Below are 12,414 nucleotides of genomic sequence, written 5' to 3'. Positions count from 1 at the left end.
AAAGTGGCCACGAGTCCCCTGGATTGACAGAAGCTCCAGCTTCCTGCTTTGCACGCTTTCTTCAAATGTCACTAGAGGGTGCTGTAGCTCTATGTGCCACTAGCTCAGGTCAGCCTGACTGGCTGTAGTAGGTGGAGCTTCTGAGGCTCTACTATCAGGTCTGGGCAAGACTGACCCTACCTGAAGGTTCCCTTCCTCTTCCTCTCTCCCTCTCCTCGCTTCCTGAAATTCTAAGAATTGGGAGGCAGGGCCCAGAGACGTGTCTAAAGCCTCACTTTTTAATAGGTTATGTTCATGCTGGGTGTGGTGGCTCACCACTTTAATCCCTGAGTTCCAGGACAGCCTGGTGTACAAAAAAATAAAAAAGCTACATTCATTATGTGTGTGTGCACCTGTGTGGATATGCATGTGTCTGGCATACATGCAGCTCGGAGGAGAGCTGGTTCTGTTTCCACTGTGTGTTCTGGGGATTGAACTCAGACCATCGGGTTTGACAGCGATTGTCGTCAGCCGCTGAGCCCCAGTCTCACCTGTCTCTTTGAAGACCACTGCAGCTCTACAAGTAAGATGTGAGGATCCTTTCAGGAATGGTGGAATCTTTCAAGACAGGGACTGTTTTGAAGGGAAGGAGGGGTGACCCTCCTTCCTAGTCCTCTTACCCTAGTGGCTCCAGTCTTGCCAGGCCTTAAACACTCTCCCATTATCACTGTGCTCTGGATGTGGACAGGGTTGCCTTGCTGCTGAGCTCTCAAATCCCACACCCTAGTGAAACTCCCAACTAGAACCTCTCCCCACACAAGTGGGCAGGAGTGCCCAGGTTCCGCCACTCAGTGGCCTTGGGAAGGACACACTGAACCTCAGTTTTCTCATCTGTCAAACGGATAGTAACTCCTACTTCATAACAAGACTGAGTGTAAAAGGAAGGCCATTGCATAGAGCCTGGCCTGCAGTCAGTCAGCAGCTGGCCCACAGCCAGTCTGCAGTCGGGACTCGTTTCTGCCAACTGGATTTTAAAGCCTTAGAAGAGGATGACTTATTTGTCCCTCGTAAGTCGGGATCCCTAGCCCCCTAGGATGTTCTTCTGTCGGGTCAGAATCTCTAGAGTGCCTCCTCCTTTCTCATTGGACTGGGACAGAGAGCAGACCCAAGTCAGCTTAGCATGGAAGGCTTTCAGGGTCCTGCCCATAAAAGGCTTTTCCCGCTGCCCTGAGCACCGCCTCGCCCTGGCCCCGCAGCATCCCTAAAGCATGCAGAGAATGTTTCTGGCTGCCCCCCCCCCCCCCCCCGACAGACTGCTCCAACTTGGTGTCTTTCCCCAAATATGGAGCCTGTGTGGAGTGAGTGGGGCGGCCGGGGGTGGGGAGCCAAGCAGGCTTCCTTGGGCAGGGAGGGGCTTCAGCAGGCCGGGGAGAGATGACATCACTGCCTCAGCACCCTTTAAACCCCTCACCCAGCAGTGGCCCCAGCCCGTCTGCCTCAGCCCAGACACTGACACTACTACTTCCAGCCCAAGAAGGACCAAGCCCTGTAAGTGCAAGCCACAGGAGCAGCAGGTTGTGTGTGTGTGTGTGTGTGTGTGAGAGAGAGAGAGAGAGAGAGAGAGAGCAGGCAGGGCTGGAGTCTCAGTCAGCTGGGGATCCTCTAGTCTCCTCTAGCTTGCTGGGTGGAATTGGGTCCCCAGAATCCCATCTCTGTCTTAGACAAGGCAAAAAGTCTAGCAAAAATGCCTAGTGTGACTTGACTGGGGCGAAAGAATCAATGGGAGAAATGACTGGGGTTGAGGAAGTGGCTCCCATTTCAGCAGCTGTCCCACCTTTAGGCTGTATGGTGGGCTCAGAGAGGTGTCAAATGAGTTCCAGGGCCCAATTCCATTTCAGGATCTCTAAGAATGTAAGAGGCCGAGTTTACTTGTTCTGGAAGCAGTGGCCCATTGCCTGTCTCTAGGGCTTGTGGAGCCTAGGGGTGTCAGGGGAGAGCCCCCCAGACAGTGGAGGACTGAAGATCTTGTTTGTTTGTGGTGCTGGGGATCGAACCCAGAGTACCATGCATGCAGACATGCACTCTACCACAGAAGTGTAGTGCTTCAGGAGAGGCTGGACTAGGTCCTGCTTTCCCACGGGTAGCTCTGTCCACGAGGGAGGGCATCCCACTGTTGGCAGAGGAGCGACAGGTGGACGAGCTTTGGAGCTGTGGCTGGGCTGGGCTCCTGGCCCTTCCAAAGGGTTTTGGTGGTTTCCCTTGAGGCTGTTTAAAGGATGCCAGTGGGGTGTTGCCGTATCTAGGCAGTAGGACTGCCCTTCTGGGTCCCTGGAGTTTAGGTATGCCCGCTCAGGGATGCAGAAATGCTCACTCTTACTGCCATTTTGTGGTGATGAGGGCTGGGGTATCACAGACTGGATATATCCCGGTTCTGCTTGTTCTTCTAGGCGCCTGCTAGTTGGAGGCCCCGTTCCACTGTCTATCCCCCCACTCACCTGCTCAGAGAGAAAGGAGGGCTGGCAGGAGCCATGGCCACAGGCATCTAAGCTGAGAACCGTGCAGGTGTTCTGTAGCCGAGCTTCTGTCTAGATGCCAAACCACCTCCATATCCCCTCTCCCCAGTGCCTCCAAGAGAACTTGAAGGGTTTTTTTTTTCTCTCTCTCTCTCTCTTTAATGTTTTTTAGTTAGCATACAAAGTAATAGGTTTCATTATGTCGTTTGCATGCATATGTATCCTTATATCATTCTTATTTGCTATATTATTCTTATTTGCTTCTCTTCAAGGGCACTTCTCTGGACTTTCTACTTTAAATTTTCCACTGGGAGAGACAGGGAGGAAGGGTGGTGCTGAGTGGGATTGAGTCGGGGTACTGTAACCCAGAGAGCATGCTCTAACCAGATTTCAAGGGTGTCGGCGCTGCAGCCCATGCTCTTGTTGCTATGACTTGTTCTTGGTCCTGCCGTTTATATGATCCGTTCAGAACTTCCTGGAGACTGACAAGTGCATGTGGGAAAACTCTGCTCCCATCCTTTCCTCTAGTGCCCAGCCTATGTGGAGGCAGCATGGAGAGGATACAAACATGGTCGGGAATTGCGTGGAAACTGTCAGGCACTTGTAACCTGGCTGGGACGGGGGCAATGCTAGAGACAGGCTGAATGGAGGCCAGGAGAAAGGAATGCGTGCAGCAGCCACCTTGCTCCATTTGCCTTGGGGCTTTTGTGGTTCTTTGCTCCAGCAGTTCCTGATTGGGGGGGCAGGACAACAAAGTGGGATGTGGGAGGGACAGAGCTGTTTACAGTTTTCCAACAGAAACCAGGCTTGTGAGTCCTCCAGCCCCACCGGGAGAGGATGCTCAGAAAATCATGACCTCAGTGAAGAGCCACTTACCACGTCACCTCGGGGAAGCCTGTAGGATTGGCAGATACATGAGGTCTTCTGGGTTTTTCTGTTTCCTTTTCTCTCAAACTTGGTGCTGGGCTCAGGGAATGCTTTGGAGAAGGTAGCGGGGACTGCAGAAGGGAAGATGGGTACTGTGCAAACTCACTGGTTAAAGCACCCCCACCCCCATCTGAAAGAGCTCTGTTAAGTTCTAATATGTGGTAGAGTTCACAAACTGCATCTTCCAGCTTTCTGAGTAGACTATTAGCCCTGCTTCACAACTGGGAAGCTCAGAACTGAGAAGGGTTGACAGCAAGGGAAAAGGACGAGATGTTCAGAGTTTGACTGCTAGCCTGAGACCAAAGCCCCGTGATAACATTTTTCTCTGCTTCCTACCACCCCCACAGCAGGGATGGGGAGAGGGTCTCAACTTTCACGGGAAGGAGGTGCGGGAGCCTGCCAACTGCTTCATGCTCATACAATTTTCCTCCCAAGCTATGACCTCTCTGAAGCAGGGTCTGGTTTGGAAAGTTCTTCAGACGTTGCAACAGATGGCATCTCACTCAGGGTGTCGCCTGCTGACAGGCTCTGGCTCCAGCCATGACTGTATCTGCCCAGGGAGCTGCCTGCTTGCTCCACTCCTGCAACATTCTTTCTTCTCCATGTCTGAGTCTTTGGAGTGCTGCCAGGCACGGACCTTTGGGGCAGCAGCTGACATACAGGGCAGGCTTCCCATGCTCTGGCTGGTAGATTCTTGGCCCTGGGATATCCCTGGAGGATTCTGCATAGTTCCGCTAACTACCCCAACAGCCAGAGCTGGCCAACATGGTCACAGCAATGCTCTTTCATCTGGGTCTCCCTGAAAATGCAGCTGCTTTGTATAAACCCTTGGACTTTGGTGGCTTTACCAGGTGATGTTGTCAGCTGTGCTTTGGGGATGAACTTTGCTCTTCTAGCCACTGGGTCAGAGAGTAAAGACTTGGTGGCAACTGGTAGCTAGACAAAGATACCTGCTGGCTCAATTTTGGGGAACAATGTGACTTCTGGAAGGCCTCTCTAGTGCCTTTCTGGCTAGTCTTAGCAAAGTAAGAATGTTCTAGCTAGCCATACTAGGTGATGTGGGGCTTTAATTTCAGCTATTCCAAAGGCTAAGGCCTGCCCATGTGACTTAGTGAGATATTGCCTCAAAAACTATAAAACAAGCCAGATGTTGGTGGTACATACCTTTAATCCCAGGCAGAGGCAGGCAAATTTGTGAGGTTGAGGCCAGCCTGTTCTACAGGGAGAGTTCTAAGATAGCCAAGGCTACACAGAGAAACCCTGTCTGGGGACGGGAGGGGTAGGGATGACAAACTATAAAGCAAAGAGAAGGCTGAGAACAAAGTTTAGCAATGCAGACTTCTCTCTGTGTGAAGCCCTGGGTTCCACCAGGTACTGCAGAAAGAAGAAAGCAATGAGGAGAGGGATGGAGGGAAGACGGGAAGGAGGGCTGGCTCTAGGCCAGGGGTTGTCAAAATAGTCCATAGGCCAAAAGCAGCCTGATGTCTGTTTCTACAAACAAAATTTTATTGGCACATACTGGTTATGTATCATCTAGGCTGTTTTCACACAGTAGTAGAGGCCATATGGCCTGCAAAGTCTAATATTCTTAACTCTGGTCTTTACATAAAAAGTTGCCAGACCCTTGATCTAGACTACCAAATATCTTAAGACCTTGTTTATTTTTTTAAAAGATTTTAATTAATCAATTTAATGTATGTGAGTGTTCTATCTGCATGTATATCTGCATGCCAGAAAAGAGCATCAGATCCCAGTATAGATGGTTGTGAGCTACGATGTGGTTGCTGGGAATTGAACTCAGGACCTCTGGAAGAGCAGACAGTGGTCTTAACTGTGAGCCATCGCTACAGCACAAGCCCTTGTTTCCTGAGATTCAGGTTCAGAGGGGTCTCAGCAGCAAGAGGCTGAAGCTGGTCTAGGTGGTGTTATGGTGTCTAGGGGGGCTGGGAATTCCTCAGAGGAAAAGGTCTGCTCAGTACAAGTGAGGCAAAGCAATTCCTTGACCCTTTGCTCTGTCTTCTCTCCACGGTCTGCTTTAGCTCTGCCTCAACATGGCCAACAAGGGTCCCTCCTATGGCATGAGCCGTGAAGTGCAGTCCAAAATTGAGAAGAAGTATGATGAGGAGTTGGAGGAGCGACTAGTGGAGTGGATTGTAATGCAGTGTGGCCCCGACGTGGGCCGCCCAGATCGTGGGCGCCTGGGCTTCCAGGTGTGGCTGAAGAATGGCGTGGTGAGTGGCACCCTGTGAAGGGGGTCTGGGCATGTGTGTGCCACCTTGCAAGCTGTGGGGCAGACCCCCTGAGCTGAGTGTCTGTGTTCTGTACCTGCCAGATTCTGAGCAAGTTGGTGAACAGCCTGTATCCTGAAGGATCCAAACCAGTGAAGGTGCCTGAGAACCCACCTTCCATGGTTTTCAAGCAGATGGAGCAGGTGGCTCAATTCTTGAAGGCAGCTGAGGATTATGGAGTCACCAAGACTGACATGTTCCAGACTGTTGACCTCTTTGAAGGTACAGAGGAAAAAGGGCTGGAGTCAGCGGGCCAGTGGAGAGCAAGGTTCTTAGACAGGGAGAGGGAATACCAAAAGCCATAGTCAGCAGGTATGGGATATACCAGGAGAGCATGTAAGAGGGCGACCATCTTGGTGGTAAAGCATTTTCCTAATGCACAAAGGCCTGTGTTGGATCCTAGAGCTGTACACATGGGAAAAATATACCATGCCACACTCCTAGGGTCTTCTGGAACCCGTTTTGGCTTGGTGTCTCTTGCTTTTGGTTTGATCATTTCTGAGTCAGAGGCAGGTCTTATCTACATAGTTCTGAAGTTGGTTCCCTGCCACTCTTCTCATAGGCAAAGACCTGGCAGCAGTGCAGAGGACTCTAATGGCTTTGGGCAGTTTGGCGGTGACCAAGAACGATGGACACTACCGTGGAGATCCCAACTGGTTTATGAAGTATGTGGCCATTGGGTCTCTTTGTGGGGTTGGAGTGGCTTGGGCTGGTCAGCTGTGGTCAAGATCAGGTATAGCAAGCCATGACGGTAAGGGTAAGGGTCTTGGACCAGGGGAAATGGGGTTTTACTTCTCAACTTCTTCCTTTGACCAGCATGTACTCCAGCAGGCTTCCGAACTTCTGGGGCCAGCCAGACTCAGGGAGAAGACAAACAGGAATGGAAGGGGCTGAACAAGGAAGCAACGGGCGTCAGAAAGCAGTTGGAGTTCTGGCAAGCCTTATCCTGGTCCCTTTTCTTCTAGGAAAGCCCAGGAGCATAAGAGGGAGTTCACAGAGAGTCAACTGCAGGAGGGGAAGCACGTCATTGGCCTTCAAATGGGCAGCAACAGAGGGGCCTCACAGGCTGGCATGACAGGCTATGGACGACCCCGGCAGATCATCAGCTAGAAGGGGAAGGCCAGTCCTGAGCTGCAGCGTCCTGCTTAGCCTGCCTCACCCACGCCTATGTATGTTCTCAGCCCTGACAGCTCTGAGGTGTCACTGGGCAAAGATGACTGCACATGGGCAGCTCCCACCTATCCCCAGCCTCAGCCCAGCTTCTTACCCCAGAGCCACCACTGCCCTGGCCCGTTCCCAGCTGCACCCCCACCTCCATGGTCTCTCCCATCCTGGAGTAAGCAGGGAGAAGTGGGCTGGGCAGCCTGGGTGTGGGCCAGCCCACTGTCCTTGGTAGCAAATGCCCTTTGAAGGAGACCCAGTCCAGCCTCTCCATCTTTTCCTGGAATATTTTTTTGAATTGAAATTTAAAAAAGAAAAAAAATATATATTCATCTTTTCTCAGGCCTGGCTGGCAGTCTGATTTGTCTAGTCACTGCTGTTACCATCCAGGAAACCCAAGGGCAGGGGTTCCTGGCCGCTGTTTTCTGAATGACTTTTCAGGCTCCACAGGCCCAGAGGTTCAGAGGAAGCAAGCTGTGGGGAAAAGCATTAACTCTGGGGAGGCAAGAGGGAAAGGTGGGGAGTTGTGGAATTGTTTGAATTTTTATACTTCTGGTTTTTATTTTGGAAAAGCTATGCAGAAAAAATTCAACAAAATGTTGCTTGAAAAGTAAAAATCGAATCTTAAGCATTAAAAAATTCAGATTAACAATTAGCTCAGAAGATGGGAAGGGGAGAAGGCCAAGAATGGAGGAAAAGTCAGGCAGACAGCTGGCTTCTGGAATGAAGGCCATTTCCCTGAGCACTTTGCAGAGGAAGATAGGGTGGTTACAGGCAGTGGCTCCCAGGCTGTCTTTGCAAACATTTGTGTCTCAGTTCTTTGCAGTCCTGCAGGACAACTTCCCCAGTGAGGCAGCAGGGGTGTTGGGAAATCATGTGCCTCCCAGTTCTTTAGGGAGCACTTCACCACTCCTTCAGCAGGAAGGGCAGTGAGAGTGAAGGAGCTAGGGGCAGATTTGAGTTGGCTTTGGAACAGGTGCACAGAGAAGGGTAATGAAGGCAGTTGCTTTCAGAGTAGGCATGTCCAAGTTCTTGCCAGCCTCGCCTCTGGGCCCTCTGTTACAGTGATACTTCTGTTGAGGGTAGGGTGTTCCTAGGTATAGAGGCACCTGCATAACTCATGAATGGGAGGAGTTCCTGAAGACCCAGGTCACTGACCAGCCCCAGTGGGATGAGATCAAGGTCTGCCTGGTGTGGGTATCAATCCCTTGTCTAGAGGTTCTCAGCAAAGTTCAGCTAAAAGAGCCCTGATCACCAGTTCTTTACCACTGCACTTAAGATGGCTCTCACCCTTCTGAGAGTACCAAGAATGCTTCAGAGGCCTAGGGTTCCAGATGTCACTATCAGGACCATTTTCTCTCCTGAGCATCCATGATTGAAAGCCTCATCACCAATTTTAGGAAGAGCCTGTTGCACAATGAGGATGCTGGGCCTCGGGGTCAGCAGATCTGTCCATCTTTCCCCTGCAGCAGGTCTGGGGCCTGGGGGTGAAGACAGTCCAGGACATTCTTACTGCTCTGGGGCAGATTCAAGTCCCCTTCACTGAGCAGCTCTGGGACCAGGAAGCTAGAGGTGGTAGTGTGGCCCCCATTCTCTGAATCCACTCTATCCAGGTCCTTGCTGTGGCACAGTGGCATTGATTCTAGCTCTGTCCCCACCTCCCTGGAGTTTTGGCTTCGTGGAGGCCAGGGGCAGCGTCCTCTTCTGCAGCTGTGGGTGGAAGCCATGTTCCTTTGGCTCAGGCACACTTCTAGCATGTAGTAAATGGTCCAGAAGACACTGAAGCAGCCCACCAGCACCAGGGTCTGGAAAGCCAAACACTGTGGGTTATTGACAGGCTCTAGACCAGAAACATGAGCCTGGGCAATCTCTCCTTTCTGGGACAACCTTTCCCAAGCCAACCACTGCCCTAGCTTTCCTTACATACAGGTACTGTCCTCAAGGAGGAAGTTAACAGGTTAGGGGTGATGCTAGGGACTCATGTCCTGCAAATTCTCCAGTTCATCTGGAGTAATAAAAAGAACCAAAACCCCCAGGACAGTCCTATCAGCTATGGCTGGAGTTTCGGGCTCTGTACCTTGAGTGTGTTAGGGGTAATGGTGTAACCATCTTCCTCAGGAATTTTCAGCCCAGGTGGGCAAGGCAGGGTGAAGCCGTCATGCAGGTATTTTCCACTCATAGCGCTTTCTAATAGACTACAGGAAAAAAGAGACAAAGATACATTACTAACATGTTACCTATACTATCTGCCTGCTATCTTGTAGCTGAAAAGTTTGAGGGGAGCCCCAAAGCAAAGAGGGAACATGGGTTCCCAGTCCCTAACCCTGCCCCTTGGCCTAAGCCTGAAGCACAGTTGGGGTTCAGAAGGAAGCTGTGCTCTCTCAGAGGCACCTCTTCCCCATCTCTCAAGAGCCATCTCCCCTGGCCAAACCTACCTTTGTCTATCCTTGATGTCTACTGGACTCCACATGGAGCCATACAGCGTTAGCTGCCACTGCCGGAGGATGCCCACCTGGAGCAGCTCATCTCCTAGGGCAGTAAGAAGGGAGCTGTAAGCTGTGTACTGTTGACCATGTAGAACAGCAGAGCCCTGCCCACCCAGCCACCCAACGGGATACAGACCACATGGTCTGCCATAGTGTCTCACAGACCCCAAGTGTTCTGCAGAATTACTTCACAGGGCACCCTAGGGACCAATCAGAAAGGTTGAAGGGTATATGGAAAGCAGTGTTTTGCCTTTGCCTCCCATACTCTAGGGGTTCAACGTCCTTCTATTGAATTAAAAGCTCAAAAGCTTCTAGTCAAGCGAATACTTAGCTTTCCTGGAAGATGAGAAGGCTGGGCTCCATCTCTAGATTCCCTGTGTTGATACTGCAATTATTCAACAGTCTTGCTATTGTGACCTTCACTGCTATCATGGTCCTAACAACTCATTTCAAACCTAAGGACTTGAGTTTTTCTAAAAAGCAAAACGGTGAAAATGTGTCCTGCCCTTACCTGCCTATCAGGACTGGCCGAAGGATGGTTATATGTGAAAGGGCTTGAAATGTGGTTTCAACAAGGAATTTTTGTTGCTATCCTGAGGAAAAATGGATCAGTCACTTCTCCAAGGAACAGAGGCAGTATAAATGAGCAGTTTTAGGGACAATGCCTACTTTTAGGAGAGGACATACTTCTTAGCATGTGCTATCCTCACCAACGGCAACCTTACCTATTACCCATGGAACACTTCCTGCAGGTAGTGTGAGACTCAAGGGGGATAAGGTAGTGTAAGACAGGAGGGCTTACCTACATCCCTGATAACCAGCCTGTAGGTGCCTCTTGCTCTTTCCCCCCAGCACCGCACAGTGGAAAAGGTCCAGTCATTGAAGCCATTAGGATCCCTGGGAAAGAACAAAGCAGAACACATGCATGGCCTAGCACAGACAGTTGAACCTTATCCCAGTAGCATGAAAGGAACTATAGGCAGTTGGAAGGGTGTGCCATCCCATTCTCGGGATCTCAGGGGATAAGGAAGTTTTGTCCTTGTGTGTAAAGGCCAGTAGAGAAAGTGCAGGGCTGGAAATCCTACAGATCTAAGTTTCTTTTCTTTCTCTTTTAGACAGGTCTCACCATAAAGCCCTGGGTGGTCTTGAATTGTTTTCCTCTTCTACCTTTGCAACTTGAGTGCTGGATTACAGTATGTGCTGCTCCTTTATTGCCTTATTAGGCATTGAGCCCAACATGCTGAACAAGTGCCTACAACTGAACCATGCCTTCAGCTGTTGGCTTTTGAAACTAGATCTTGCTATAAAGTGAAGGCTGGTGTCAAACTCATGATTTCCTGTCTTATCAGCCTCCCCAGTGCTGAACCATAACCACCACAGCACTGTACTTACCTTTCCTCAGGACTAAGAAAAATGCAGGCAGACTATAATGCCAAGTATATTATAGACACTTGAATAAAGCATGGTCAATGGCTTCCAGCTGCTAAAGAGAACCAAAGGTGTAGTTTCTTAGGATAGAGTCAGTATCTGCTTGAGAAGGCCCTTATTATGAAGAAAGCTGGGAGACTATGGGCAGGAGTACATACGAGTCCATGCTGCGGGGTGCGCCGATCAAAGACATCATGCCACTGGGGCAAAACAGTTTCAGTTCTAGGCTGCCACGTCGTGGATGAGTGATGGAGACTGTCACTGCCACATGTTCCAGGGTCTTCAGCCCCGACATTTCCAGGTCCATCCTGCTGACTATAGGAAGTCAGGCTGGGCAGCTGGGAAACCAGCCCACAAACACTTGCGCCCTCATTTCATCCCCACATATACAAAGGTACACACACAAACATCAACAGCACCATGTACTCCAGCAAATGGAATGCAGTGATGTAGTAAAGTTCTCACCTAGCTTGGAGTTAGCTAGGGAGACAACATGGCCACGATGATATAAGAACCACATCATTCATCCACACAAACCCATCCACTGTGCACGTCCCACATTTCAGGCACTGTACAAGATGTAGGGAACACAAAGAGAAATGCACAAAGTCCCTACCTTCCGCTTTTGTTGTTGTTTTTGTTTTGTTTTTTGGTTTTTCAAGATAGGGTTTCTCTGTGTAGTTTTGGCTGGTCTGGACTCACTTTGTAGACCAGGCTGGCCTTGAACTTAGAGAGATCCACCTGCCTCTGTCTCCTGAGTGCTGGGATTAAAGTCTTGTGCCACCACCACCAGGCTAAATCTTTTTAGGTTTATTAAACATTCTCTCCCATTTATGTATGTATGTATTTATTTATTTAACCACTTTACAGCCTGATCCCAGCCCCCTCCCTCCTCTTCTCTCAGTCCCAGCCTCACTTTCCCTCCTCCACTCCACCCTCTCCTTTTTCTCAGAAAAGAGGAGGGCCCCAAAGGGCAACAACCCACCCTGGCTCCTTAAGTCCCAGCAGGACTAAGCACATCCCTTTCCATTGAGGCCACAAAAGGCAACCCAGCTAGGGGAAAGGGAGCCAAAGGCAGGCAGCCTAACTCTTTTAAAAATACTAATATAGGGCTAGAGAGATGGCTCAGCAGTTAAGAGCACTGTCTGCTCTCCCAGAGGTCCTGAGTTCAAGTCCCAGAAACCACACGGTACTTCACAATCATATAAACTGGGATACGATGCCTTCTTATAGCATGCAGGTGCATATGCAGATAAAGCAATAATATACGTAAAATAAATAAATAAAATTTAAAAAGATACTCATATAAAATAAAAGTCAAACAATAAAAAGGGCTTAGGGTAAACTTTGGTAGGGCACTTGACATATAGTAGGCTTTGGGTTTAAACCTTAGCATCACAAAAGAAAAATGCATAGTCTGATTAGGAAGTTATGAAGGAACATAGTGATGGTGGTGGGGCAGGGAAGTCACAATGTTATGGAACATCAAAGAGCAGAATCTAAAAAGGAGTTCAACCAAAATGGGTGTGCACAGTGAAATGCTACACTCAAGTTTTTGCTCCTATCTCATTCCCTACTCTGATCCCTATCTATCTATCTATCTATCTATCTATCTATCTATCTATCTATCTA

The 12,414-nt window shown here is 49.8% G+C and overlaps 2 protein-coding genes across 2 annotated transcripts in view; one reads left to right on the top strand and one right to left on the bottom strand.

Moving 5' to 3' along the window:
* The first annotated feature begins 1,444 nt into the window (after positions 1-1,444).
* Positions 1,445-7,210, top strand: Tagln (transgelin). Its single transcript, XM_055621766.1, has 5 exons — positions 1,445-1,527; positions 5,459-5,650; positions 5,752-5,929; positions 6,270-6,372; positions 6,673-7,210. Exons 2-5 carry the CDS (start codon positions 5,471-5,473, stop codon positions 6,815-6,817), a joined length of 606 nt encoding a protein of 201 aa, XP_055477741.1. The 5' UTR covers positions 1,445-1,527; positions 5,459-5,470; the 3' UTR covers positions 6,818-7,210.
* A 190-nt stretch (positions 7,211-7,400) lies between these two features.
* Positions 7,401-12,414, bottom strand: part of Pcsk7 (proprotein convertase subtilisin/kexin type 7) — a 23,466-nt gene continuing 18,452 nt past the window's right edge. Inside the window, exons 13-17 of the mRNA XM_055621759.1 lie at positions 10,941-11,097; positions 10,157-10,251; positions 9,304-9,397; positions 8,946-9,063; positions 7,401-8,673 (exon numbers count right to left, since the gene is read on the bottom strand). Coding sequence (XP_055477734.1) covers positions 8,308-8,673; positions 8,946-9,063; positions 9,304-9,397; positions 10,157-10,251; positions 10,941-11,097 — 830 coding nt within the window. The 3' untranslated portion in view covers positions 7,401-8,307. The remainder of the gene's footprint in view (positions 8,674-8,945; positions 9,064-9,303; positions 9,398-10,156; positions 10,252-10,940; positions 11,098-12,414) is intronic.

The sequence above is a fragment of the Psammomys obesus genome, unplaced genomic scaffold (genome assembly GCF_907164565.1).
Source record: "Psammomys obesus unplaced genomic scaffold, mPsaObe1.curated_primary_1811, whole genome shotgun sequence".
NCBI lineage: Eukaryota > Metazoa > Chordata > Mammalia > Rodentia > Muridae > Psammomys > Psammomys obesus.
This window is presented reverse-complemented; position numbering and strand designations above follow the sequence as displayed.

Excerpts from the sequence above, each read along its gene's own strand:
- Tagln (XM_055621766.1), top strand. The coding sequence starts at position 5,471 with ATGGCCAACAAGGGTCCCTCCTATGGCATGAGCCGTGAAGTGCAGTCC. Across the intron at positions 5,651-5,751 it reads TGTGGCTGAAGAATGGCGTG|ATTCTGAGCAAGTTGGTGAA; the intron begins GTGAGTGGCACC and ends TGTACCTGCCAG. Across the intron at positions 6,373-6,672 it reads GATCCCAACTGGTTTATGAA|GAAAGCCCAGGAGCATAAGA; the intron begins GTATGTGGCCAT and ends CTTTTCTTCTAG.